This window comes from Fukomys damarensis, unplaced genomic scaffold, assembly GCF_012274545.1.
Source record: "Fukomys damarensis isolate Sample0158 unplaced genomic scaffold, DMR_v1.0_HiC HiC_scaffold_11, whole genome shotgun sequence".
In the NCBI taxonomy this organism is placed as follows: domain Eukaryota; kingdom Metazoa; phylum Chordata; class Mammalia; order Rodentia; family Bathyergidae; genus Fukomys; species Fukomys damarensis.
Window position 1 is genome coordinate 2,724,723 of NW_022900923.1, and position 26,558 is coordinate 2,751,280.

Below are 26,558 nucleotides of genomic sequence, written 5' to 3' on the forward strand. Positions count from 1 at the left end.
GGCGGGGCGGTCGGGCCGGGGGGTCCCCACCGGGCCGACCCGCTCCTCGCAGCAGCTGCGCTCTCCCGAGCAGGAATAAACGCTGTGAAACGTAAAACCCCACCACCTTCCTTCCTGCTCTTTCAGCGCCTTTCCTTCCAGTTCTCATCTCGCCTCCCTTCGCGTCCCCACCGCCCAGAGAAGATCCCGAGTTCCTTTTGCCCGACGTTTCCGTACGCTTTTGCTGACTTCAGAGGTCGCATGTTAGCATTTCGGATTTTAGGTGAGGTGGCGGCGATTTTAATTAAAGGTGTTCGGTAACTGCCTTGATGGTCGGACTGGTGAGGCAGCTTTACACTGCACCCCCACCCGAGAGTGCAGCCGACGTCAGACCTGTCATCTTCCGCGTGCGTCTGGAGTCTGATTTGGAATTGCTTTTTCAGCGTGCTGGACAGATATCTTAGGACGTCTGGCTTTTCATTGCGAATGACTTTAAGTAGTTTCCTGGTATGGTATTTATTAATATGTATAGTACAGAAGTACTTTTCGAATGTTCAGGAGGCGCTGATGAAACCGCTGTTTACATTTTCGACTGCGGTGCGGTGATGGAGCAGCCTGCAGTTAGTATGGATGTGTGCGATGCGGGGCAGAGCTACCCACCCCAGCCCTAAAAACACCATTTAATAGCGCTCCCCCCCTTCATTTTTGGTACCGGGGATTGAACTCCGGTCCTTGTGCTTGCGAGGCAGGCGCCGGAACCACTGAACTAAATCCACGGCCCACCCCACCCCTTTTTTTTGAGACAGGGTCTCTCTAGACAGTTCAGGCTGTCCTTGACTCCCTAAGTAGCCCAGGCACGCCTCAAATGTGCAGTGATCCTCTTGCCTCAGCCTCCCAAGTGCTGGGATTACAAGGGTGCACTCCCCTACCTGGTTAATAATCATTTAAAATGTAACATTTTAGCATATTGAGTTAGCCACTAGCCACTAAGTTGATTAAATTACTAGTCAAAACCAGTAATTTTGAGTTAACCTCTTAAAAAACATCATTAAACTCTAAAGATGAATTTGAGTCTTGGTGTGGAAAGACAGTAGACAATGTGGCTTCAATGAGCAAGGACATTTGGTTCCTGAGACTACAGTCTTCCTAACACGTTCTAGAAATAGCCATACTTTTTACTAATGTCACCTAGAAAATCATCCCGAGGTGATAGGTCTGTTTTCCTTAGTGATTTATGAAACTGAAAACCACAGTCTCCCAGGATTCTGGAAGTCTTAAATCTGTTGTCATTTTGAATAAGCAGATTCTTAAAATACATATTTTTCTGATTGCTGCTCTCCCATTTTACTTTTTTGTTTGTTTTTTTTTGGTACTGGGGATCAAACTCGGGACCTTGTGCCTGCCAGGCAGGCAGCGGCACCACTGAGCTAAATCCTCGGTCCCCTTTTGCTTTTGATTAAATTCTTCTCTGTTGTTTGAGACAGATACATTTTATCTTTAAATAATAAAATTAGAAGAAATATTGGAAAAAATAAATTTCATTGCTACAGTTTAGCTATATATTTTCATTATGTTGCTTTTTAATGTTAAAATAATTTCAGGCTTAAAAAATGCAAGGATAGAACAGAAAACTTTCCCCTTCTCTTCCCTCGCCGCGCACACTGCAGATAGGCTACGTTGTGCCCCGCCCAGTGGCAGTGTCTGTCCATCCCAACCTTCACCCTTAGGAAATGCTCGCCAATTCAGTCCTTACTGTGATGCACAGACCTCAGTGTTGTGCTGGCATCGCCCGTGTCCTTCCTATTGCGAGGACCAAAACCCCGCGCCGTCCTTTGCTACACCTTGTTGCCCTGTCTCCCTGTTTCCTTCAGTCTAGAGGGCGTATTGGTCGTAGCCATGACCTCTGCAGATTACAAACCACTTTCTTGAAGAGTGCCCCTCATTGGCCTTTCTGATGTTTCCTCGTGGCTGGAATCAGGCTGGAACAGCACAGTGGCTTCTTGTTCTTCATCGCAGAAGTGATTCCTCAGTCTTCCTTGTAGCCCAGTTGATTGGTGCAAGGGTTTAACTTTTCATCACTAACGATTCTCCATCACTTGGGTGGACAGCCAGCTTTCCCCACTGCAGTCTTTTCCTCCAGTGAAAAGGCGTTTTAGTGGGGAGAACGTGGGGACTGAGCAGACTTCCTCTCTTCATCGAACCTGTGTTGCTGATGCTTCTTGCCTGGCTTATTATTACAGAGACCTTGCAGTCCCATAATTCCTTCTACATTTATTAGTTGGCATCTCCTGTGAGAAGAGTATTCTTTTTTTTGTACAAAAAAAAAAAATTCTTGGCATAGGGTGCTGCCTAGCATACGCAAGGCCCTGGATTCACTTGATCTTAGCCAAAAGGCCGAGAAGTGATTACAAGGCCCTGGATGCAATTCCAGCACCACAACATAAAAATTCATAGCAATTTATATTCAATTGGTTGTGTTATTTTTATTTTTTATTTTACATTTTAATTTTGTTTTTTTAAAAATTAGATTTGTGTTATTTAAGCCACCACTTATTTTGGGGGGTTTGTTTGGGTACCGGGGATCAGACTCAGGACCTTGCACTTGTGAAGCAGTCACAGTGTCACTGAGCTGCATACATAGAAGGCCACCAATTATAGATGCACAGATTTGCTGAGAGATGCACAGCAGTACAGTGTGTAAACCACCACATCTATAATAATGTAATTATTCCTGCAGAAAAATGTCCTCATGCCCCTGGCAGTCATCGCTCTCCCCACCCTTTGCACCAGCCGGCTGCTGATCTGCTTTGCTGCTGCTACAGTTTGGTGTGCATTCCTTTCTTGTGTTGGACAGCACTCTGCTGGCTCTGCTAAAACGCGCCTCACTTACTTAGGGTCAGACCGCCTTAGTTCGCCCCTGGGTACCTCCCGCCTGGCCTCGGGGTCCTTTTGATGCATCTCTTCCGAGCCTTCTGATTACTCCTTGCTGCCCTAGCCTGCTTTTGTGCTACTACAACAGAATACTGTAGACTGGTTCATTTATAACGAACCGGAATCTATCAGCTCACAGTTCTGGGGTCTGAGCAGTCCAAGATTGAGGGACCACATCTGGCAAAAACCTTGTTGCTGTGTCATTAGAGGGCAAGCTGTGAGAGAAGAGGGGAAAGAGTGCATGAGAGGGAGAGGCGAACCCACGACCCGGTTCGTCCATACAGGAGGGCTGAGCCCTCACAAACTAGACCCAGTTCTCAACCCTGTGACAGCAGGAGGTACGTATAGGGCAGGTCTCAGAGGGGCACAGGCCAAGTGCACAACCGGTCCAGGCAGGTTTTCCAGTGTTATTTTGTGCTTTCTGTGAGGTGAGGGACCCTGCTTCCAGTAGAGCGTGGTATTATTTAGAAATGGGTGTCAGTAGTTGGCACTTATCTTAACTGGATTAGGGAACAGAGGGTTAATGGATCGATTTAGTAAACTTTGTTACATTTTAAGAGGCACTGTTACGCCATGTTTTAAAATTTGAGGTCTAGACTGCTTCCGGCCTGGGTTCAAACGTGACTGCCACCCGGTTAGCCACTGTGACGTGGCATCGGGTTTGAGGGTTTAACCTCTGTAGAATGGGAATAAAGGAAATTACTCTTTGAAATTCCTACAAACATTAAAAATTACAGCGATTGTAAAGCATTCAGCATAGTACCTACCATGTAGTGATCCCTCCGGCACGAGGGCTTATACAAGGCCTTGTTCTGCTTGCTTCCTGTCTTTTCAGGGAGAAAAAGACGAATTTTAGTGTCACAGATTGAAAGCTGAGCACTGGAAGGAGCAGACTGTGCTAGGGTGCATTCTGACTTGTTATTTCTCTAAGATATGAGTCGATTTCCTGTCTACAGACGACTGGGTGGAGGATTTTGTTCTTTGCAGCCTTGATATTGGCTTGTTGATTCATCCTTACTTCTTTATGACTCGAGTTACAACTCCTACATGGTCCTAAAGAGGAATCTTTTCATCCTGGCCTTTTCAGAAGCCTTGCTGGCAGTGGAGCACGTGAAAGGTGATGTCAGCATTTCTGTGGAAGAAGGGAAGGAGAATGTTCTTCGTGTTTCTGAGTAAGTGCTTTTGCATCTGTATTTCCAGTACTGAGTGGCATTTTAAAATATTCAGCATTAAATAGTGTGTGCTTGTTTCACTTGAGCATTAGGCTGTTCCTAAAAAGAATTACGCTTCACCATCCTGAAAGAGAACACAGTGCGGAGGTGTCTGTTTGGGAGCTAGCTGTCTTATTCCACTATGATTTGTTTTAAAGGAAATGAGAATGTAGAAAAGGATTTATACCTAAGGCTTTTAATTCTATAATAATCATTCTGGTGGGGAATTAGAAGCAGTTAAAATCAACAATAACAGGAAACAAATAAATTTGCTAAGTCTACAGCAGAGAATGTCTTTGGGGGGAAAGGAGACTTAGAATTTTTGGGGTGTGTGCAGGGGGTACTGGAGATTGAACCCAGCATCACATGTGTAGAAAAGCACTCATCACTGGGCTGCCTTCCCCAGGGCTTATTTTGTTTCTTTGCTTTTTAAGTTTTTCCTGATTTATCCAAGTTACATGTTTTATTTACCCTGGTCCTTGTTAAAAGGCTTTCTTCAAGTAACTGGCAACCCTGAAGGTTTTTGTTTGTTTGTTTTAATTTAGAGTGAGAGATTAAAGCTGCTAAGCTATGTGCTTCACTTAAGGGTGGTCTGGTTGAACTGTTCATGTGGGAACCTCTGGTGTTTCTGCCTCGGTTCCTTTGCCCTCGGGCTGACGGGATTACCCAGAGAAATCCTGCTGTGCTCTGTAGAGAATGCCTCCAGTTTTGCTAGAGTTGGATAAGAGGATGACCTAGCAGAACAGGGCGTGAGAGAACCTGTGTTGTCTTTGTCTTTTCTCTCTCTCTCTCTCTCTCTCTCTCTCTTTCTTCCCCCACCCTCTTTGGTACCAGGCATCCAACTCACAACCTTGCACTTGTGAGGCAGGCACAGTGCCACTGAGCTAAATCTCTGGCTCTAGCCTCTTTTGTTAATGTTGCAGGTTGAACCCAGTATCTTCACATTGACCTACATCCTCAGCCCTTTTATGTTTTTTTTTATTTTGAGACACGGTCTTGCTACTTGTGATCTTCCTGCTTCAGCTTCCCAAAGTGCCAGGATTACATATGTGAGCCACCGTGCCTGGCACTAGCCTCTTTATGGCAGTGTATCCTTGGCTTCCTGGCCTTTATTTTGTTTGTTTTTGTTTTTGTACTGGGGATTGAACTCAGGACCCTATGCTTGTGAAACAGGCGGCAGAACCACTGAGCTAAATCCCCGGCTTGGCCTTTGTTTTGAATTGCTATTTTCCCCCAAACCCCAGTTATGTGTTTGTATTTCCATCACTAAACAGGTGTGTAAGAAGTAAAAGAAAAATGAAAAAACTACAGAATGCTGTCAGGGGGAATGGTAGGTTTAGCTAGATACTTTGAGAACAAATTGCTATTTGATAGAAACAGTAGCAGATCTATTTTTTGAAACTAGAGAGAATGTTAAATATATCAGGATTTATACTTTTACATTTTACCATATGTCTTATGCCTTTCCTGATTAGCTAGAGCATTCATATGTCTCATCTCTGCTTGTTTCTAGGAACGTGGCATTCACGGAGGTAAATTCCATACTTCGCTACCTGGCTCGAGTAGCAGCTACAGCTGGGCTGTATGGCACTAACCCGATGGAACATGCTGAGGTAAACGGTGAATGCTTCCCGCTGGGCGTTTGTGCCAATGTTTTGTTGTTTGTTTGTTTGTTTGTTTTGGACCTCGAGCTTTCAAGCCAGGCCAGGCCACAGCACCACTGAGCTAAATCCCCGGCCCTGGGCTTCTGGTTTTGTGGCTGCTGTTGTACAGTCTGAGGTACTGAGCCCAGGACCTCGCACAGGCTGAGGAAGCACTGAGCCGCACCCGCCCTCTGTTTTTGAGATGGAGTTCACTGCATTCCTGGGTTGCCTTCGCACTTGAACCCTCCTGCCTGAATCTCTAGAGTAGCTGATTATCACAGGCACACACTGCCACACCCAGCTCTGGTTCTGGTTTTTTTTGGAACCTTATCTTATAAGAATATTCTATTTAAACTCAAGAACAGAGTGTTGGTTATAGAACAAATTCAGGAATATGCATTTTGTTCTTAGTTTTTAGAAAAGTTCTTGGGGCTGGGGTTGTAGCTCAGAAGTGCAGCCAAGTGTGCATGACACCCTGGGTTTGGTCTCCACACGGCAGGAGGAAACCTCTTTTTGCAGTTCTTACGTTTGAGTGTTTATCCCCATGCCAGCTGCACTTCAGCCGCACTTCATGCCCTCTTCGTCTTCGGGAGCCCTGGGGTTTCCCGGCTGGACGTAGGTGTCCTCACTGCAGTAACCTGGGGGGACTGAGGCGAGGCCGGTGACGCCCACGGTCCGCACCGCAGTGCGTGTTGAGCTGTGTGGTTGAAGCAGTGGCCAGCACTAAGTGAACTTTCCCTCTGGGGATGTTGTTTCTGCCCGTTTGCATTCTACTCCCAGTTTTCATAAACTTCCTGAAATTCAGAATACAAAGAGTTGGTTGTCACTGTTCGCTTTTTGATATTTTGAGAGGATGAAGCTGGTTGGCCAAGTGCCACTTTTGGATTAGGTCAGTTGGTGACCCCTTCCTTCCTCCATCACTTGTCAGTATATATTCATTCTCCTGTCCTGATCGCCTGTTCGTCACCTCCCCTGAAGCGTGGAAAAATCAATAAAATGTGGCATTCATATAAGTGCCATTTTATGTCCCAGGGAACCAGATTCACTTCCACATAATGGTGAATTCTGTGATTTGAGGTAAGAAAAGTAGGGCTGTAACGGAGGAAGGCCGTCCTGCAGCAGTGGTGCTCCAGGTAAGTTGCACTGTTTTTCTTTGTTTTGAAAGGCTGTGTTCTAGAATGTGTTTCTTTTCTTCGTATTCACAGATCGATCACTGGCTGGAGTTCAGTGCTACAAAATTGTCTTCCTGTGATTTGTTTACTTCTGCAGTCGACGAGCTTAATCATTGCCTGTCTCTGAGGACATTCTTAGTTGGAAACTCCTTGACCTTAGCAGATTTTTGTGTCTGGGCCACCCTAAAAGGTATCAGCCAATAATTCCTATTAAAACACGCTGGTTTCCTTGTCTTTCTCTTTCACCCTGTCTGCTCTTCCTCCTCCTTTTTATACTGCAGGCATGTACCACTGTGCCTAAGATACTCCATTTTAATCACTTGGTGCTTCACTGGGTACGAAGCCCGCTCATATCTCTGCGCGTGTACATGCAGAGTGTTTCAGTGTGTGCCTCTGTCTGTGTGTGTGTGTATACGTGCGGTACGATTTAGAGATACACAGTCGTAGTTTCTCCTTGTTGGGACAAAGTACCCGACGTTCACAAGTTAAAGGAAGAAAGGTTTATTTTAGCTCACAGTTTGTAGCGGCATCAGTCCGTTGTCTGCCCTCCAGGGCAGGCGCATGGCAGAGGAGAGGCGTTCATGGTATGGCGGGCAGGACGAGCACAGCTCCCTTCTCCCCCTTTTCATTCCATCCAGGTTGAGAGCCTATTGGTTGGTGCCGCCCACACCCAGAACTATGCTAAACCCATCAGTGGACTGATCCAGTATCACACACCCATGATCCAGCCACTCCCAAAAGCCCCACCTGTGAGTTCCTGAGACTTTGGGAGGACTTCTGTGTACAAGCCGGGACATACAGTGGTTTGTTACAGTGAAAGACACACTGCCACGAAGCCCCCTCTAGCACTCCCTCTGGCTCTGACTCATCCCATCCTTTTTGCCACTTTTGGAAGCAGATCAGAGTCCTCCTTCCTGAGTGTCTTTAATTGTGCTGTCTTGTCTGTCTTGATGTCCTGAATGGATTCAACACGGTTACCTCTCGTGATCATTTTGAATTTGGGAAGGGCCGGAAGTCGTAGGGCACCAGGTACCAGGTTTGGCAAATGAGATGAATGAGGACCGGGGATTAGCTCAGCGGCATAGCGCCCGCCTGGCAAGCCCAAGGTCCTGAGTTGGATCCCTGGTACAGATAAAGAAAAGAAGATTCTGCCGCCTTCCTCACAAGTGCAAGGACCTCAGTTCGATCCCCAGTACCGAAAAAAAAGAAAAAAGAAGAAAGAAAAGAAAGATGAATGAGACCATACTGAGATGTTTTTATCAGTCTGTCTTTCGTCAGAGGGCACTTGGCAGCCATGTGCACCACATGTTTGATCACACCTTGTGAAGGCGCGATGAAGGGCTTTTAGGACTGCTTCAGAAAGTGGCGAGAAGAATAGGTGAAGTGTGTTCAAAGCAAGGGGCATCAGGGCGGTGTCTTCCTGCGCAGCAGTTCCTTCACAGTGTAGACATTCACGTCTACTTTGGCCATGCTGTGTTCAGGCAGCGACCCAGGCTTCCTCACAGAAGTGACCCTTCCCACCGTCCCTGTGTCGCAGGAGGTCCCTGTGCTGGCTCTGGGGGTCTCCTCGCAGGCTCCTCTCTCCTCTGGAGCTGCTGTGCCAGCTCCCCTGCCTCAGCCAGTGCGCCCTCGCTCCGCCTTCATTCAGTGGGAGTGAGGGTCCTGTGGCAGGTCATGCTTCCTTTGATACAGCTAGTTTGTAACACACGAGGGTGCTTTCTCTCCAGCTCGGGAAGCCGCTTAGTTTTATAAAAAACAACAACAAACTTTCATGAGGTACAGTCAATATACCAACATGCACGCATTGAGAATAAGACATTGGATAAGTTCCGGTGTTGCACACTTGCAGAGCTGTCACCTCAGCCAGGGTGATGCGTGTTCCCCCATCTCTGAACATTCCAGAAATCTGCAAACAGACCCCATAGTTGCACAGAGTTGAGCGGATAAAGGTAATAGTTTGGGGCAAAGGGAGTTTTGGGTAGAAAGGAACAGGTAGATAGAGATGAGTCGTGAGCTGCAGACTCCCTGGAGAAATGCCAAAGTAGGTGATTGTGGGGCATAGTTCAAGGCCTTTGTGACCTGGCGTCACGTGAAAAGGGCAGAGGGTCAGCATCCGAGTATGACTGATGTGTGGTCCTCAGTAACCGCAGTGACACCAGGGCGATCCCAGAAAGCCATATGCAAGCGTGTGTTCCGGAGGGGGCGATGTTGGGACCTGCAGGCTAGTGAGGTCCCTTAGCGGAGTCACACAGGAGACTGTTCCGGTGTCTGAGGGCTTGGATTTAGTCTGAAGCTAAGGCACGTTATTGTTTTCATTTTTGCATTACTGGAGGTTGAACCCAGAGCCTTTCACACCGAGCTACCTCCCCGGCCTTTTTAAATTTTATTTTTGAGACAGAGTCTTGCTGAATTGCCCAGGTGAGACTCAAGCTTGCCATCCTCCTGCCTCAGCCTCCCAGAGTGCGTGGATTCAGGTGTGCCCCACCTCGCCCAGCCTTGGTGATTGTTCTCTGGTTGATGTACTTGAAATTTTCCTTAACTGTGAACTGAAGTCTTTTCCTTACACTGGGTGTGTGGTGGGAGGGAGGTGTTAGAGACTGTCAGTGGATTAAACTTAATTCTGTAAAACATTGGAATATTAGTGAACATTTCAGTGTAACCTGGATTTTCAGAATTTCACTGCCGAAGCACAACTTCACGCTAATCTGATTTACTTACGTTAATAATGACTGAATTTTAACTTTGCACATTTACTGGATGGTTTTGAAATTGTGTTTGCTGACAGGAAATGCTGCGTGGCAGGAAGCGTCGACGCACAGCAGAGGCCCGGTGCATGTGAAGCGCTGGTTCGGCTTCCTCGAAGCCCAGCGGGTCTTCCAGTCTGTTGGTGCCAAGTGGGGCGTCGCAGCCAGCAAGGCCCGGGGGGTGAGCTGCCACCCTTTCTCTCTGTAACCCTAACTGTCAGGCTAGCTGAGGCCACAAGTTTCAAAAGAAAGTAATTTCTGCTCATGAAGCTTATTTCCTTTCGTAGACGGGAAAGGGTCTTCTCAGAAGACTCCACCACTGTTAAGTCTTGGTTTGAATCTAACTGTTCAGCTACATAAAGTACCATACAAGCCCTTACCTTTTTTTTTTTTTTTTTTTGCACTGGGGATTGAATCCAGGGAGTGTTGAGCTACAGCCCTATCCTGTTTATTCAGAGACAGGACATCTCCAGGTTGGCTGCGGTGATGGCCAGGGCACAGCGCGTGGCAGAGCTCCAGGCCTTGCATGTGCCGGACCTGTGCTCACCACTGAGCGGCACCCGCCTGCAGGCTTGGTGTCTGCAGCTGTGCCGTCCTCTCCCTGAATCCTTGTTCTCCTGTTTTCGTTTTTGTTTTGGGCTCTCCTAGGCATTTTAACCCAGGAACTCACACATGCCAAGCAGGTGCTCTGTCGCTACGCCACATCTCCAGCCCTTGTTCTGTTTTTATTTATATTTTCTTTTGAGACAAGGTCTTATTACATGGATGAGGGTGGCGTTGAATTCACTTTGTAGTACAGGCTGGCCTCAAACTTAAGCAGTTGGACTGCCTCAGTGTCCCCAGTGCTGGGGTCACAGGTGTGCACCACCTCCTTGTTCCCTGGTGGTGAGTCATGGAATTCTGCAGTCTTCTGTTGGTCCTTCGGGCAGAGTAGCATGGAGAGTTTGGGGGACGGTCCTCACCCCCTCAGCTGTTCTGCATGGATTGTTTTACATGCCAGTCATGTGGTCAGCGTTTGGTTTATTGAAGGTTTTCTGCTACAGTGAAGTTTGCCAGCTGCTTTCTGCTTAGCGACAGCTTCCTCTGTTGGTTTTCCTAAAAATCTTCACTTATCCCCTTCTTTGCATCTCACTGATAGAAGTTCCTCTTGTTCTCATGTCTAGAGTCTGGCTTTCTGTCCCTCCCTGTTGATGCTGCTTTTCCTAGAGGCATCATTGCCTTCTGCTAGTTAGATGCTGTCACCATACCTGGCTTCCTTCTCTTGGTTTCGTCTTCCTCTGTGCTGTCTGGGGTGTTTTTTCAGGAAAAACAAATAAATCGGTCCTCTGCCCCGGGGACTCCTCGCTGCCTAAGATGTGAGGTCCAGGCTTAAACACACTTGAGCTTTGGGCCCCATCAGCTGCAGCTTCCTCCTCCCCAGCGTGAGGCCTCCAGTCCAGGGCGGGGTTCTGGCCACTGTTCAGGGTCTGGCACGTGGGGCACTGCCTGTTGAGTGGATGCGCCTTGGCATCACTGTGTCCCTTCTTGTTGTGTTTTTCAGGCTTCGGAGAAGAAACAGGATGTCGGGAAGTTTGTGGAGCTTCCAGGCGCAGAGATGGGGAAGGTCACTGTGAGGTTTCCTCCAGAGGCGAGCGGGTAAGGCGCCTGCTTGTCCTTACGGCCGAGTCTGGATCGGCAAGTTTAAAGCAGTTGTCAGATATTTTTAGTAAGTTGGTATAGAAGGACATAGGTAATATCTTCACGGCAAAAGTTAAAATTCTGAACATCTCAGTACTTTCTCAGTTACTAATATCTAATGTTAATTTACTTAATGAGCAGGTTTAGTTTACTGATGAAATGAGATAGGTGTTTTTTTGGTTATTGATACTGAGGATTGAACCCAAAGTCTTTGCACTTTTGTTGTTGTTAATTTTTGGTTTTTGAGACAAGGCCTCACTGTATAGTTCAGACTAACCCTGCACTCCCGGTGATTCTCCTGCTTCAACCTCCCAAGTGCTGGGATTACAGGTGTGCATCCCCCTTTTTTGTTTTAAGAGAGGATCTCACTAAGTTGCTAAAGTTGCCCAGGCTGGCCTTGAATTTGTGGTCCTCCTGCCTCAGCTTCCCAGAGTGTTGGATTACAGGGGTGTGCACCAGAGCCAACTTAACATTTTAATTTTAAACACAAATAAAATATACAAAAATGGAACATTTTAAGGGCTGAGGATTTAGCTCAGTGGCGCTGCTGCCTATCTCACAAGTACGAGGTCCTGAATTTGAAATTTAATCCCCAGTATTGGGGGGGGGAAGAACTTTTTTGAGGCGGGTGTTGAAACAGGGTCTCACTGTGTAGTTCAGACTGCTGTGGAACTCACTGTGTACCCCAGGCTGTTCTCGAACTCACAGCGATCCTCTTGCCTCAGCCTCCCGAGTGCTGGGATCACAGGCGTGCATCACCACACCTGGCTAAAAAGAACATTTTAAATATAAAGTATCCATAAATAAAAAGGCTTAATTATGCTCTTAGCAACCCTTTCAATTAATAGTAGACACATGGTTGAGATTTTTATTCATTCTTAGCAGGTTTCCCACCCCCTGTAACTTTTTCTTTTGGTACCGGGGCTTGAACTCAGGACCTTGTGCTCTGAGACAAACACCACACCACTGGGCCGCATCCCCAGCCCCACCCCATAACTCCTGTTGTGTGTAGGAAGTATCTGGATAGCTCTGATCTGTCTGGTGCTAGCCAGCCTGACACCCGGCCTGACGCCAGTCCGCTGCGTAAAGTGCCTGGCCTGACCTGTGCAGTCACCCTTCCCGCGGTCAGTGCTTGGCGTCTGTCTCACCGAAGCTGTGGGCCCCACTGGAAACGTGGCTGATAGCAAGAACTGTGTAAGGGAGGTGACTGTTCCCCGAATTTACTTTCATTTTAGATCCTTTTCTGGTGTTGGTATTGGCTTTTGGAGCCATGGTGCCCCTGTGTAGTTCAAACTGGCCATGAGCTCATCGTGCAGCCCTGGCTGAGCCCGAACTCACAGGAAAGAGATGAAAGAGAATTAATGGCTGGAAAATTAGAGATCACCAAGTGAGGGGCAGTTGAGTAAAGTTAGCTTTAAACAGTGCTCACCGTGGGCCTGGCTGCCCGCACTCTGCCCCGTGCATTGTGAGAGAGCCTGTGGTCCCCATGCCCAGAGCATGTTTTAATAGGGCAGTTCCTGTAGTTGTGCCATTCACCCTTTGTGACTCTTGTATTTCTGTCACCGTCATTCCTTAGCACAGTGAGCCTCATACATCTGCAACGGAAAATGTAATGGCCCTGGTACAGGTTAGGAATTTGGTTTTTGGATCAGTAATTGAGTTCATAATTTTGACCACATCCTCTTTCACTGCTAAAGTGTTCTTTAACTTTTCTCTGTGTGTGCGGAAGGCAGAGGGCTCGTCTTTGTGTGTGAGACAGACACACACAAGCGTGCATGCTAGAGATTGAACCCAGGGCCTTACACTGAGCTGCATCTCCCTCACTTTGGAGACAGGGCCATGGTGCGCTGCCCAGGCTGGCCTTGAACTTGCAGTTGTTTCTTCTGCCTCGGCCTCCCAGGGTACTGGGATCACAGGTGTGTGCCGCCACACCTGGCTTGCTGTTTTAACTCTGAGCTGACGTGTGTGTAGCACTTACCGTGTGCAGACAGTAACTCAGTGCCCTGACAGCACTGTGAGGATGGCGATGTTACTATGTTTGCAGTGCCTTCAGCGGCTGAGTCATGCCCTGCGGTAACTTGCCAGATCTAACCCCATCTTCTGGCTCTGGAGTCTCTGCCGCTGCCATAAATTTTCTGTGCATCTGTTGTGTGTGGCAGGAGCCTAATTCCCGATCCCGGCTCCCCGTGCCTTCTCCAGCTGTTCTCTTTAGGCCGTCTTGTCACTGTTGGGAATCGCAGAGTCCTCATCGTGTTCCTGAGGTCGGAGTCCATAGAAACGCACGCATTGTCTCATTGAGACACGTCTCCATTTCAGTGGGGAGCTTGTTGTGGTTTCTCCTCACTGTCTTGTGCTGGAGATGGACCCAGGGGCCCTGCGTGCTGAGCCTGTGTTCACCGGGCCGCACCCCTGCCCTCTGCACCTGCCCCTGCCCTCTGCACCCGCAGCCCGCCTCGCTCTGCCATCTTTCTGTGTGTGAAGCCGAGTGTGTTAGCGCCCAGCCGTAGTGGGCAGCAGAGCTGGTCTCTCCTCTCTTCTTGACGACGGGGAGGGTGTGTCACCGACTGCAGCAAGTTCAGTGAAAACTCTGCATCGTATTTTTGTTCTTTCTGAGGATTCACAGTCCTTTATTTTGTTTAAAATAAATGTTTAATTTTAGAATCGTTCAGATTTACAGAAAGTTTCACAAATGGTACAGAAATTGCCTATATATGTTGTGTTCAGTATTTTCTCTTACTACTATGGTGCATTTGCCATAATTAATGAGTCAGTATTGGTATGTTTTTGTCTATTTGTTTTGTTTTTGTTTTTAGATAGGATTTTGCTTTGTAGCTCAGGCTGGACTTGAACTTCTAGCCTTCATTTCCCAGAGTGCTAGAGTTATAGGCCTGAGCCACCATGCCCAGCTTGATATGTTAATTCTTAATTCAGTTTCATACTTTTTGAGATTTCTTTAGCTTCTCCCTGATGTCTTTTTTTCTGTTTGAAGATCTCCTTTGGGGTAGCACATGCAGCTCCGTTTTATTAAAATGTTTGCATCGCCTTCATTGCCTGGCATTGTACTTGTCTGCACTGGCTCGTGCGCATCAGCCCTTCCTCAAATGAGTCCTTGATCTGGAGTGCCATGCGGATTTCTAACACTGCTTGATTTTAAGGGCTTCTTGTTTTCCCTTCCGTGTTGGTATCCGCTGAGATGAAAGGTGCTGTGGAGCTGGCCACCCTTGTTTGAGCGCTGAGGTCTTTTATGTCTTTGTATGTGAGGCTGTCTCGCTCCATTGCCCAGCCTGGTTTCTAGCTCTGTGCCCTCCTGCCTCTGTGTCGGAGTAGCTGGGGTTACGGGCCTGCTCTACTGCCGGGGTTGCTGTCTTCAGCACGCGACTCCTCCTGCCAGGGATACACATCGGCCTGAGCTCGTCGTTGAAATGGTTCCTGCCGTGGCTTTGGCCCAGCCACGAGCATTTTCAGCAGTCGGTGCGGGATGGCCTTCTCCATGGCAGCGACAGGGACTGAGCGTCCTGCTGAAGCCTTCGCCCACACCCCTCAGAATGTTTCGTGTTTTTGTAGATCCTGACTTGTGGGGTGTTGGTGCTGGCTGAGACCTTGGAAATCATTTTACTGGCATTTGAGAAAACTGAAGTTTACAGAAGTAACGTTGCTTTTCTCGGGCTTTGGATTCTCCTGTGCCCACCGATTTGGGCACCACGGTGACAGTGGCGGCTCAGCGGTGCTGGTCTGGAGTGGGACCAGGGAGGCATCTGCTTCCTGTGGCCTCAGGTCTGGGTAAAGATGGGCCGTCGGGTAGCACCAGGCAGTTTTCCTCATTAAAGATTCTTCTTCAGGTTCTGATATGCGTAATGCCCCGTTCCTTTGTGGGAGCATGTAGGAAGTAGTCCCTTATGATGATTTATGAATGTTACACCCTTTTGTCTCCGAGTCAGGTTTTTTACAATGCAACGGGAGTGCCGATTAGAAGTTGGGTTTAGTTCTCATCTCTTCAGAGAGGGGAGGTCTGCGTATTTAGGTAAAGCGTGTTAATGAGTCTCTCTGTGAAATGTTTTTGTTTTAGTTACTTACACATTGGGCATGCAAAAGCTGCTCTCCTGAACCAGCACTACCAGGTTAACTTTAAAGGGAAACTGATCATGAGATTTGATGACACAAATCCTGAGAAAGAAAAGGAAGATTTTGAGAAGGTAATTAAAAGTGTAGTGATGCCATTTTTCCAGAAAAGTTGATTATTAAATTAGAGGGTGATCTGGTTCCTTCACGGTACCTTCATTTACAAAATAAATTTTGTTTCATGGCTCCTCCTTTCACCTCACCTGTATATTCCATATCTGTGGCCTCAGCCAAGAAGTGCGGAACTCACAAAACAAAAAGGATTGTTTTTGTCTTCTCTAATTATTGTAGAATTTACCTGAACACTTCCTATGAGTAACAGTCTCACTGGAGGCAGGTTTCCTTTTTGTTGTATAGTGTTAAGTTTATGAGTGAAATACAATGAATCAGTACGGGGAAGTGTGATTTTTCTCCTCCTATATCCTGTTTATTCCGAGGCACTCATGTGACTGAAGAGGGGTAAATGATGGTCCGACCAGCCGACCACCAGCCTTTGCAGAGCAGCGGAAAGCTCCGTCCTGGGCTCAGCTTTCTCAGCTGGAAATCGGGAACCTAGTGTCATAAATGGCCTTTTCTTTTCTGACCTTGTATCACACAACTTCTGCAACCATTTTCAGGCTATTTAAGACCAGTAGAGTTTTATTACATTTGCTCAAAACTCAGTATCATGGATTAAAAACGCATACGAAAACACAGAAGATGCACTGATGCTTGTTGCGGTTTCTCACTGCAGGTTATCTTGGAAGATGTGGCGATGTTGCGTATCAAACCAGATCAGTTTACTTACACCTCAGATCACTTTGAGACGATCATGAAGTATGCAGAGAAGCTGATTAAAGAAGGGAAGGCTTTTGTGGACGATACACCCGCAGAGCAGATGAAAGCAGAGCGAGAACAGAGGGTGGAATCCAGACACAGAAACAACTGTAAGGCACATTTAGAATTGCATATCTTAATTCACTTACTTGTTTTGCTTCCTTGTGGGTATGTGATTTCTTTTTCTATGAAAGATGCTGATTTGAGATTGATTGTCTTAATCTAGAAATCTTTTTTCTTACTATGTTTACATTCTTACTGTTTGTTGTTTTTGTTTTGTTTTGTTTTGTTTTTTTACTTGGAGACAGGGTCTTAGTATGTAGTTGAGACTGACCTGGAACTCACTATGTAGCCCATGCTGGTCTCAAACTCACAGCAATCCTTCTGCCTCAGCCTCCCAAGTGCTGGGATTACAGGCGTTTGCCACCACGCCTATCTTACTGCTTTTTAACACAGTTGCCTAGGAGGTGTCCTTGCCCTTAGTTTCCGCCTTAGTCTTTTGCATTCATTTGAAGAATTCCTTGCGACATTTTGTAGTTCTTTTTATTTATTTTTTTATTTTATTTTTATTTATTTATTTTTTTTGGTACCGAGTTCTTTTTAAATATTTAGCTTTTGCTGGACGTGGTGGTGGTGCATGCCTATAATCCTAGCATTTGGGAGGCTGAGGCAAGAGACTCACTGTGAGTTGGAGGCCACCCTGGGCTATATAGTGAGCTCCAGGTCAGTCTCAACTACATAGTGAGACCTTGTCTCAAAAAACAAAACAAAAAAACATCAAATATTTAGCTTTTGTCTTTTTTTTTTTTTTTTTTTTTTTTTTGAGACAGTCTTGCTAAGTATTCCATGCTGGCCTTGAACTCACTGTGTAGTTAGTCCTGGCTGGCCTTGAACTCATAGTGATCCTCCTGCTTCAGCTTCCTGAGTGCTGGGATCACAGGCTTGCTCCCCCACGCCCAGCACTTAGCATTTCTTAAATGTCTGGCATTTCATGGTGTTAGTGCCCGGCCTCTCTCAGTTTGTGGGTGTCTGTGGCTGTGGTGTCTGCTCCAGGTACTGCTCTGAATCACTGAACCTTTGCATGACTAAATCATCCTTCCTCATTGGTGATTTATCTCCTGGCTTTGTAAACTGGGCTCGCCACCCTGTAATTACTTACACTGTCAGAACTTCCACTCTGCATTTAAATCTCTGCTGTCACATGGGGTTGTTATGGTAATAAGCCTTGGTTTTTATCTCCTTTTTAAAGGTGGTTAACAAGTACAGTGGTAGATGCGTTTGATTCTTTGAGTGCAGATGACCCGCTGTCATGTCTTCAGAAGGTTCCATAGAAAAGCACTGCTAACAGTTCTTTCTTCTCTCCTCGTGTGCTTGCGCTCAGTGTCTGACGCAGGCAGGGCTGCAGTCACTGGGGAGAGAAGAGTGCTATTTTTCCTTCCTGTGTCACTGTCTGTTTTCTGCCAGCTCTAGTTTTCTTGGATCTGCAAGTTGCCTGCTTCTCCCTGGGAGGACCGAGGGGACCTTCAGGGAGCCCACGGGCTCAGGCTCTCAGCCCGAGCCGTGTTCTTCAGACAGGCACGGGCTGCAGCGCCAACGCCTGTGGGCCCCAAGGGCTGGGCCAGACGCTGTGTCCCCGAATGCTTCTCCTCGACCTGTGCTGCTGAGTTTGGTGGGGGGGCTAAGAGCAGGCCTGGGTGGCGCCGGTTGGGATGACTTTGGAGGCCGTGTCCTCACCCTGAGCTGGGGCTGTGGCAGCGGCTGCCCCTCTTCTCAGCACGCTGTGAGGAAGGCCCCAGATGTGCTGTCAGGCAGCTTCCTAAGAGAGTGGTGCCTGTGCTGTTGGTGTCAGATGCCGGGTCCACTGTGCTTTTAAACTAGTGGAGTGTGTTTACAGTGTCATAGGAAGACTTGGGTCGAGTTACAAAACTGTTGGGTAAGTTTAATTTAAACCAGCAGTGCCTCAGGTAAGCTGTTATGTAACTGTCATTTTATAGCTGTTGAGAAGAATCTGCAGATGTGGGAAGAAATGAAGCAAGGGAGCCCATTTGGTCAGTCCTGTTGTCTGAGAGCAAAAATTGACATGAGTAGTAACAACGGGTGTATGAGGGACCCCACCCTTTATCGCTGCAAAATTCAGCCACACCCGAGAACCGGAAATAAATACAAGTAAGTGTGCGTCTCTTCACCCAGCAGCGCCTTCTGTGCTTTCGCTCGGCCCCCTCTGTGCCCACAGGGCAGCTGCAGAGTCGGACACCGTCCCCAGCTGTCCGTGCTGTACCTGGCCTGGTGGCCTTTCAGTGGGACTTCACTCACTGGCCACTTCAGGTGATCGTTTTTTTTTTGTGGTTCTGGGGATCGAACTCAGGACCTTGCAGTGTGAAGCGGGCACAGTGGCACTGAGCTAAATTGCTGGCCCAGACGTAGTTGTTTTTGTTCTAGGTCACTGGTGAGTTATTTCTTAGACCACTGCTGTACGTAGACATCCTGCTCCTGCCTGATTTGTCGACCCTGAGCCCCGTGGGGTGTGTAGATGAAGAGCGTCACCTCTGGCCGAGGTGAGGCGCCTCGGTGGAGACAGGCTCGTCCCACAGCAGACGCGCTTTGCTTAGCACAGTTGACCTCTCACGGTCATAGTATCAAGCTGCAGAGACGTGTGTACGTTGATAAACAAGTAGCATGTAGTTTTCAAGTTTTACTAGGTTTTCAAGTTAATGGAGCGTGCGTTTTTTGTTTTTCTATATTTTGGGCTAAGAATTAACCCAAGGCCTTGCACATGCTAGGCTTTTTTTTCCTTTAAATAGATTCCACTCTGTCCCAAATCCTTATTTTATGTAGTGAGCTATGGAATGTTTTTTCATTGTTTTGAAGAAGGAGCTCTACATATCCAAGTGGCAGATTATAACTTTTGGAGTGATTAATTGGTGGGTGAGATCCCTTCAGACGATAGCCTGGCTGCCCCGTAGGACCTTCCTTAACCTCGGGGGTCCATAGTTGCCCTCACACGACACGCGTGTGTGCACAAGGTGTGCTCGTGTACATGTTGTCCTGGGCTCATGGTGATTGCCCCTTGTTTAAGAAGCAAATACTTTGCCTGCTTCTGGAAAGGGGTTTTGGACACACATTTTTGTTGTCAAATGACTACAAATCGTAATACAGTCATAGCTTTATTTTAAAAACTAGAAAACGTTACGCAATAATGTAGTATTTATAAAAATGGCAAATTCACACTGATTATTTGGAATATTATGTTAAGCAGAAGTTGTTTTAAGACTATTCCATCCTAAATGGGATTTTAATTAACGTAAGCATTTTCTGTCTTTTTGAAACTTGTAAAGCACTCTGTTCCTTGTTTTTCCATGCTTGGGACCGAGTCTTGCTGTTACCCATCGGGTCTCATAGGCGTCTCTTCTGCCTCAGCCTCTGTATTAGCTGGGATAATAGGCGTGTGCCCCTGAGCCTACAGAGCACTTGGTTCTATTTGAGTGGTTCTAGGGATTGAACCCACGGCCTGTGCGCGAGGCAGGAGCTCTAGCCCTGAGCAGATGCCCCCTAACAGGGTCTCACTGAGTTGCGCGGGGTGTCCTTGAGCTCGCAGTCTTCTTGCCTCAGCCTCCTGCGAACCTGGATTATAGGCAGGCCCCAGCTGCCCAGCTCACACTCTTCTTGTGTGCTTTTGACTGCATTTGGAAGACCGTTGGGGTTTACTGCAAGGCATGCTAGTGACATTCAGAAGCTGAGTTCGCTCAAAATTGTCCTGTGTGTTGTGTACTGCTTCCTACCATGAGAAACGCTGGCCATTACAGACGTGGTTATAGAATTTACCAAGCCAGTATGCAACTGTGTGCTAGCTACATCCCAGATTTCCTTTCCTGTTTGAATATTGAGTGGGCAGCTGACTTCAAAACCTAGTAGTGTTTGAGAGACTGAATATTATGAGTCATAAGACCTGTTGATTTGTTTGTTTGTTTGTTTGTTTGTTTGAAACAGGTCTCACTATGTAGTCCAGGCTGGTCTTTAACTCACTGTGTAGCAGACTGGCCTCTGCTCCCAATCCTCCTGCCTCAGTCTCCTGAGGATTGCAGGCAGGAGCCACACCTAGCTATTAAAACCCATTGTCTTCTGGGGCACTGTTAAAAAGAATAGTTTTAGGTAGGAGTTACTGCCTATAAATACTGAATCTGAGAAGAGTAAGATGTTTTGGGCTGATTTTAAAAAACTTTGTTTTTCCAGTGTTTATCCCACGTACGACTTTGCCTGCCCCATAGTTGACAGCATCGAAGGCGTCACTCATGCCCTGAGAACCACGGAGTACCATGACCGGGACGAGCAGTTTTACTGGATTATTGGGGCGCTGGGCATAAGAAAGCCATATATCTGGGAGTACAGTCGGCTAAATCTCAACAACACAGTGTTGTCCAAGAGGAAACTCACGTGGTTTGTCCATGAAGGACTGGTCGATGGCTGGTGAGTGTCAGTCGCCTGGGCCTGGCGGAGGAGGAGGAAGGGGGGGGGGGGGGGAGGAGGAGGAGGAGGAGGTGGAGGTGGTGGTGCGGGGTGGGCACGGTGCCAATTCCTGGGCACCAAGAGTGGAGTGGGGGAGCCCTTCAGTCTCTGAAGCCCAGGTATAGCAGTGCAGTTCGTAGGGGAGAGAGCAGGGAAGGGAGGTGACCAACCTGACAGCCCTGGGCTTGTGTGCACAGAGCTCCTGGTTTGTTTAACCTCAGTCAGCAAGAGCTTACATATCAGTTTATGTTGGTACCAGCAAAACAGTGACTGCTGTGAAGTGTATGTTACAGCGGACGTTCACCGGGGAGCTGAATGTGATAAAAATCAAGTGTATCCTGGGTCTCATAACCGGTGTCCCTGCTGAGTATCTGCATGCGTCTGCACACCTCTCTCACCTGTCCATACCTCTCTCAGCCAACTCTCACGGTCATAGGTAGAGACCTTGAATGTGTGTTAAGTACATGTAAGGTGAAATGCATTGATGCATGGGTTTCCTGTTTTGGAAACATGATCATTGTATCTCTTCTTTTTTTGGTACTGGGGATTGAACTCAGGACCTTGCACTTGTGAGGCAGGCGGCAGCACCCCTGAGCCAAATCCCCAGCCCATCTTCGTATCTCTTTAAAATGTGCCGTTTTCCCAAATGCATTCATTTTAATTGCGGTATTTGCCCAGAGGGCAGCTTTCCTTTCCGGAGCTGAGGCATCACTGAGCTTGCCTCTGCGTCCAGATAGCTAACAAGCCGCTTGCACCCAGTTTGTCCTCACTCAGTACCTCAGCTCTGCATGTGCACCGTTGTGCAGCGCTCAGACGCGTCTGTGTTCCAGGGACGACCCGCGGTTCCCCACGGTGCGCGGCGTGCTGCGGAGAGGCATGACGGTGGAGGGGCTGAAGCAGTTCATCGCGGCCCAGGTGAGTGTCCCTCGGCCACCGCTGAGCGTTCTGTTCTTGTCTTTGCCTTATGGTACAAGGGAGGAACTGTTTTTCAAGGGAGCGGGGTCAGCACTACTCGTCCCACTGGGTGCCAGAGCGCTCTGAGCTGCTAAGTGTAGCCCAGTCAGGCCTTGAACTTATGGAGATCCTCCTGCCTCAGCCTCCCAAGTGCTGGGATTGAGTTTTTCTCTAAGAATGCTAAAGTTCTACTGAATGCTTCTTGTCCTTAAAATGCTTTTACTCTTGTTTTTCAAGGGCTCCTCACGTTCAGTTGTGAACATGGAATGGGACAAAATCTGGGCATTTAACAAAAAGGTATGTGTTCTCCAACTGCAGCCCTCTCTTCTCATCTCTGAGTCTTGGATGATGCACATGTGGAAGCCATTAGTGTGCTTACACTGTAGTAGAGAAAATGTGTGAATAATGGTATCATTTTGCAGACTCTCAGGAAAATGGAATGTTTTCCTCTGTAAATACTGTACAGAGGCCTTAAGCCTAGTAACTTCCCCAATGAGTGGCCTTAATTGAAACTAACCAAGTTGGACTTAAGGGAAATGGTAATAGTTTTTTCCTAAAATCGTTTTGAACACTCTGCATTTCATTTTCTGCTTTCAAGCTGCGAGCTCTCTGTAAAAAGGTATTCCTTGATGCTTTTGTTTGCCTTAGCTTTAAGCATATTACATGTTGTACCTGAGATGTCACACGGCTTTGAAGCACAATCACATTTCTGTAAGACACGTGCTAATGCAAACACACAGCAAGTGCATTATTCCTGTCACGTAAATGTGTCTAAGGCAAAGGAGGGACGCGTTCAGCCTCATTCTGCCATTCTCCGTGCTGAGGCCATGCGGACGTTTAAATGACCTGTTTCACTGAGTCGCATGGAAGCTTCATTAACTATAAGTCCTGTGTCTTCCTGAGTCCAGCTTCTCTGTAAATCAAGTGTTTTCTTAACTGAAAGTCAAAGGAGGAATATTGCATATTGGCGTCACCACTTCCGGATGGAAAGCGGATGCTTGGACACTATGATAAGGCAGATCGTGACCATGCCACGCTGTGAACCCCAGCTCTGTGATTGTGTCCTGCGAACCCCGTGTGGGGCTTGCTGCCCAACTGTGCTGGTGTCTTGCCTCGAGAATTAGTTGCTTGTCTTGCATGTGTCTCAAATTTTATTTATTTTTTGTGTCTGGTCTTTTTTTTTTTGGTACCGGGGATCGAACTTGGGTCCTTGCGCTTGCAAGACAGGCGGCAGAGCCTGTGATCTAAATCCCCGGCCCTGGTCGTTTTCTGTTACTTAAAGGAATTATTAATTGGTTCTTTCTGTTGCTGCAGTTACTAATGCTACACGAGTAGAATTTACAGGCAAAGTTAGCATCGAGGTGCCCGTCATTGATCTACTTTTAAAGGTGTACACTTCAGTGCACTGCACGCAGACGGATGGCTGTCTAAATGAACACACAGGAAGCTCTGCAGTTACAGGTGCCCATGCAGTCCCAGCGTGCGAGGTCTGTTCACTCAGGCAGGTAGTTCTGTCGATCTGGAGGGGTGAGCTCTCGCCCCGTTTCCTTTCCTCCTGTGTTCTCTCCCGGGAGGAGCGGTGTCCCTTGCGTGCTTTCAGCGGCCGTTTGGCCTGCCTCGCCCACACCGTGGAGTGAGACTTGGGTTGCTGCTTCAGCTTTTAGTGTCGGTGTCATGTGCTGTCTTTGCAAGATCGGTGGTAATGATTTACGGACTCACTTTCCTCTCTCTTTGCTTTCCATGTAGCTGATTGTTTCATTTTCCCCCTCATCTGTTTACTTTTCTAATCTTTTCTCAGAGCCCGGGAGTTGACTTTTTCTCCAAGGGTGCCCTTGCAAGTGCATCTCAGGGGCGTCGGCCCGAGGGTCTGGATTCGTGCCTGGTGGCCTCTGAGGTGCAGCTGTCCACCCCGCGCCCTCCCATCTCCCGGGATGTCCCCTTGCTTTTGTCCAGTGTTGTGCAGGCTGGTCTCGACTCCCAGGCGCTAGCGGTCCTCCTGCTTCAGCCTACGGAAGGCCTGCCCCTGCTGCCACCACCCCTGAAGCTCCCCGCTGCGAAGGGGCGTGGTAGGGGTGCTCTGAAGTTTTGAGCCGATGTGTCCCAGGCTCCCCATGGCCCTGAGCCATCCGTGCTCTGCTCCGGCCTTCGAGGGCGGGCTCCTAGGCCCACCCGGCGCCTGTCCCTGCTTCCCCACTCGGAGGTCTTGCTGTGTGAGCCCTGCTGGCTCCCAGCCTGGCGGCATCCCTTCAGCTCTGGACGTCCTCTGGGATTTTCTGTCTCTTTCCTTTCCCTTCCTTCTCTTCTGAGCGGAAGGTGTACCGGGCCTGGTGTGTGGCAAGCAAGCAGGCACCACTCAGTGCACCCGGCGCTCCGCTGTGCTTGCCTCCTCCTCTGGCTCAGACAGTGCCCTCTGAGCTCACTTTTCTCTCTTACTCTCTCATTTGTGTTTTGGCTCTCCTGTCTGGTAGATTTACTCTGCTTTCCTCCTTTCTTGAAGTTTTTATTCATTCTATCATATTTCTAAGATTTCTCTTCTCTGAATTTTAAAAATACTTCCTATTCGTGCTTCAGGGCTATAATAGTAATACTTAGTCTTTGCTGAGTGTGATGGTACACACCTGTACTTGCAGCTAACTGGGAGGCTGAGGCAGGAGGATTGTAAGTTTGAGGCCAATCTGGGACACCTAGTGAAACCCTTCTCAAATTAAAAAGCTTTAGGGGATGGCGATGAAACTCAGTGGTAGAGTACTCCTGTGTTCAATCCCTAGCACTACCAAAACCAAAATTTGTTTTTCCTGTAGGGTCTCTTTCCTCCAGGTTGGTTGTTGCAGTTTCTCCTTGTCATGCTAAGGCAATTCTTGGGTGCTGGTGAGCTTTGGCTCTCTGCTGAGATTTAACACTGGAGGCTGCAGGGCTGAGCAGAAGGCTGGAGAATAAGAGCTGATCTTCCTGCAGGCTGTGCGGCTGGGCCGGCTGGGGGCCTCCGTGTCAGTGACCGCCATCTTCTCTCGTGGGCGGGCAGCACTGCCAGGGGACTCTGCCGTGGTCACCTGTCGCGTGTGGGCTTTTCGCTGGCTCGGGGGCCTTCAGGCCCTTCCCTCGAGCCTCCCTCACCTCTACGCCTCGGGGAAGGGAAGTACCCACTGCGCCTCCGCCCCAGTTTGTCCTCTGCCCTCCTGGGTTTTTCTGCTCATCCTCCGAGTTCTTTGTGTCTTTTCGGTGGTGATGTGGGGAGGAGAGGAAGTTAGAGGAGGATTTTCAGCCTGCTGTGTTTATGCTTAAGTCGGGATGTCCGTCCTTAACATTGTCTTCAAAACAGCGGCGGCTCACATTCGAATCCAGAGCGGGGAAGGCATCTCTCCCATGTGCCTCGTTTTCTTGCCTTGACTGCATCTTGACAGGGAGCTGTGCAGTAGCGTTTCCGTGGGGGTCGCAGGCGCCGTCATGTGGACCCACTCTAAGAGGACTTGCATGTCGCTGTCTTGCTCTGAGGCAGTTCAGTCTGGTTTTGCATTACCCTTGCTAATTTTCTTCTTGGTTTTACTCATATGCTAAACTTGCCACAGGCAGAGAAGTCCCAGCCGTGAGGTGTTCATCAGAGCTGTTACTTCTGTCAACCTTCATGTCCTGCTTTAATTTGGAAACTTTGTTAGTGTCCTAGTAGTGAGAGAACTCTCGTCCTATTCCCCTGGCCTTTGCCCTTAGCTGGTAGAGTGTGTACAGACCATCTCCTGGGCCCCAGGAAGAAATTCACAGTCTTCCAGTGAAAACCATCCTGTTACACTGTACGTACAGAAAGTAACCCCAGTGGACAGGAAGGACGCGGTTGTGGCTGGAGTGGCCCCACCCCGCGTGGCCATCGCCTGTGTGTCTGTCTGTCGGTCACCTGGGTGACTTTTAGGACTCTGGGAAGTAATTGAAGACCACTGATCCAGAGTCCTTAATAAATACATTAGAGCTGAAAAGCAATTAAGTTTTTTAACTCAGGGTTTCTGAAACTTGCCTGACCCTAACTATCCTCTGAAAGGCTTGTTAAAAATAGATTTCCAGGCTTTAGTTCAGACCATTAGAATCACCACTCTATGCAACTTTGTCCCTTCTTTGTTTCCCGCAGCGCTGTGGATTGTAGCCAGACTTGGCTGCATGCAGGTGCTGTCCCCTGGGCTGCGCCTCCGCTCCAAATCCTCCTGTGCTCACAGTGGCTGCGTGATGAGCCCACACTGGGAAATAGGCTTCTGCTCTGTCAGCTCTCAGCCAGGGCTTTCAGTTTCTTTGAAGAAATTTTCTCTTGCTGGTCCAGCACTAAATTGAGTACAGTGGTCACAGATTAAATCTTTGATCGCGCAACCCCAGGGAAGCTGAAAGAAGGAACCCTGAACTAGGAAGAAAGCCCGTTAGGCCTCCGGGGCAGAGTGGACCAGCGAATCTAGAGCAGCTGCATGGCGGTTGGGCACCAATGACCTCCTGAGGTTGGTTTCTCCTTGGGGGCACTCACGATTTCCACAACATCCTTTGCAGAAGCCACACAGTGTCCTCAGAGTGACAAAAAAGCTAACCCAAGCCTGGCGTGGAGGTGCACACCTGAAATCCTAGCACTCTGAGAGGCTGAGACAGGAGAATCACAAGTTCAAGCCCACCATGGGCAACTTGGGACCTCACGTGACCCTTTCTCAAAAAACAAAGGAGGCGGTGTTGCTCAGTGTGAAGACCCTGGGTTCAGTCCACGGTGCTGAGGAAACAAAAAGTCTCTCTCTCTCTCTCTCTCTCTCTCTCTCGCTCCCTCTTTTTTTTTTTTTTTTTTTTTTTTTT

At 48.1% G+C, this 26,558-nt stretch overlaps 1 protein-coding gene across 2 annotated transcripts in view; it reads left to right on the forward strand.

The window, feature by feature from the left end:
• The first annotated feature begins 6 nt into the window (after positions 1-6).
• The window catches only part of Eprs1 (glutamyl-prolyl-tRNA synthetase 1), a 56,229-nt gene continuing 29,677 nt past the window's right edge, over positions 7-26,558 (forward strand). The window contains exons 1-13 of one of the 2 annotated variants that reach the window (XM_010642494.1): positions 7-262; positions 3,998-4,082; positions 5,635-5,734; positions 6,970-7,126; positions 9,722-9,861; positions 11,221-11,315; positions 15,424-15,550; positions 16,210-16,402; positions 18,287-18,458; positions 20,523-20,756; positions 21,626-21,710; positions 21,987-22,046; positions 22,348-22,368. In XM_010642494.1, coding sequence (XP_010640796.1) covers positions 241-262; positions 3,998-4,082; positions 5,635-5,734; positions 6,970-7,126; positions 9,722-9,861; positions 11,221-11,315; positions 15,424-15,550; positions 16,210-16,402; positions 18,287-18,458; positions 20,523-20,756; positions 21,626-21,710; positions 21,987-22,046; positions 22,348-22,368 — 1,491 coding nt within the window. In that variant the 5' untranslated portion in view covers positions 7-240. The remainder of the gene's footprint in view (positions 263-3,997; positions 4,083-5,634; positions 5,735-6,969; positions 7,127-9,721; positions 9,862-11,220; positions 11,316-15,423; positions 15,551-16,209; positions 16,403-18,286; positions 18,459-20,522; positions 20,757-21,625; positions 21,711-21,986; positions 22,047-22,347; positions 22,369-26,558) is intronic. The other variant, XM_010642495.2, reaches the window with a different exon arrangement.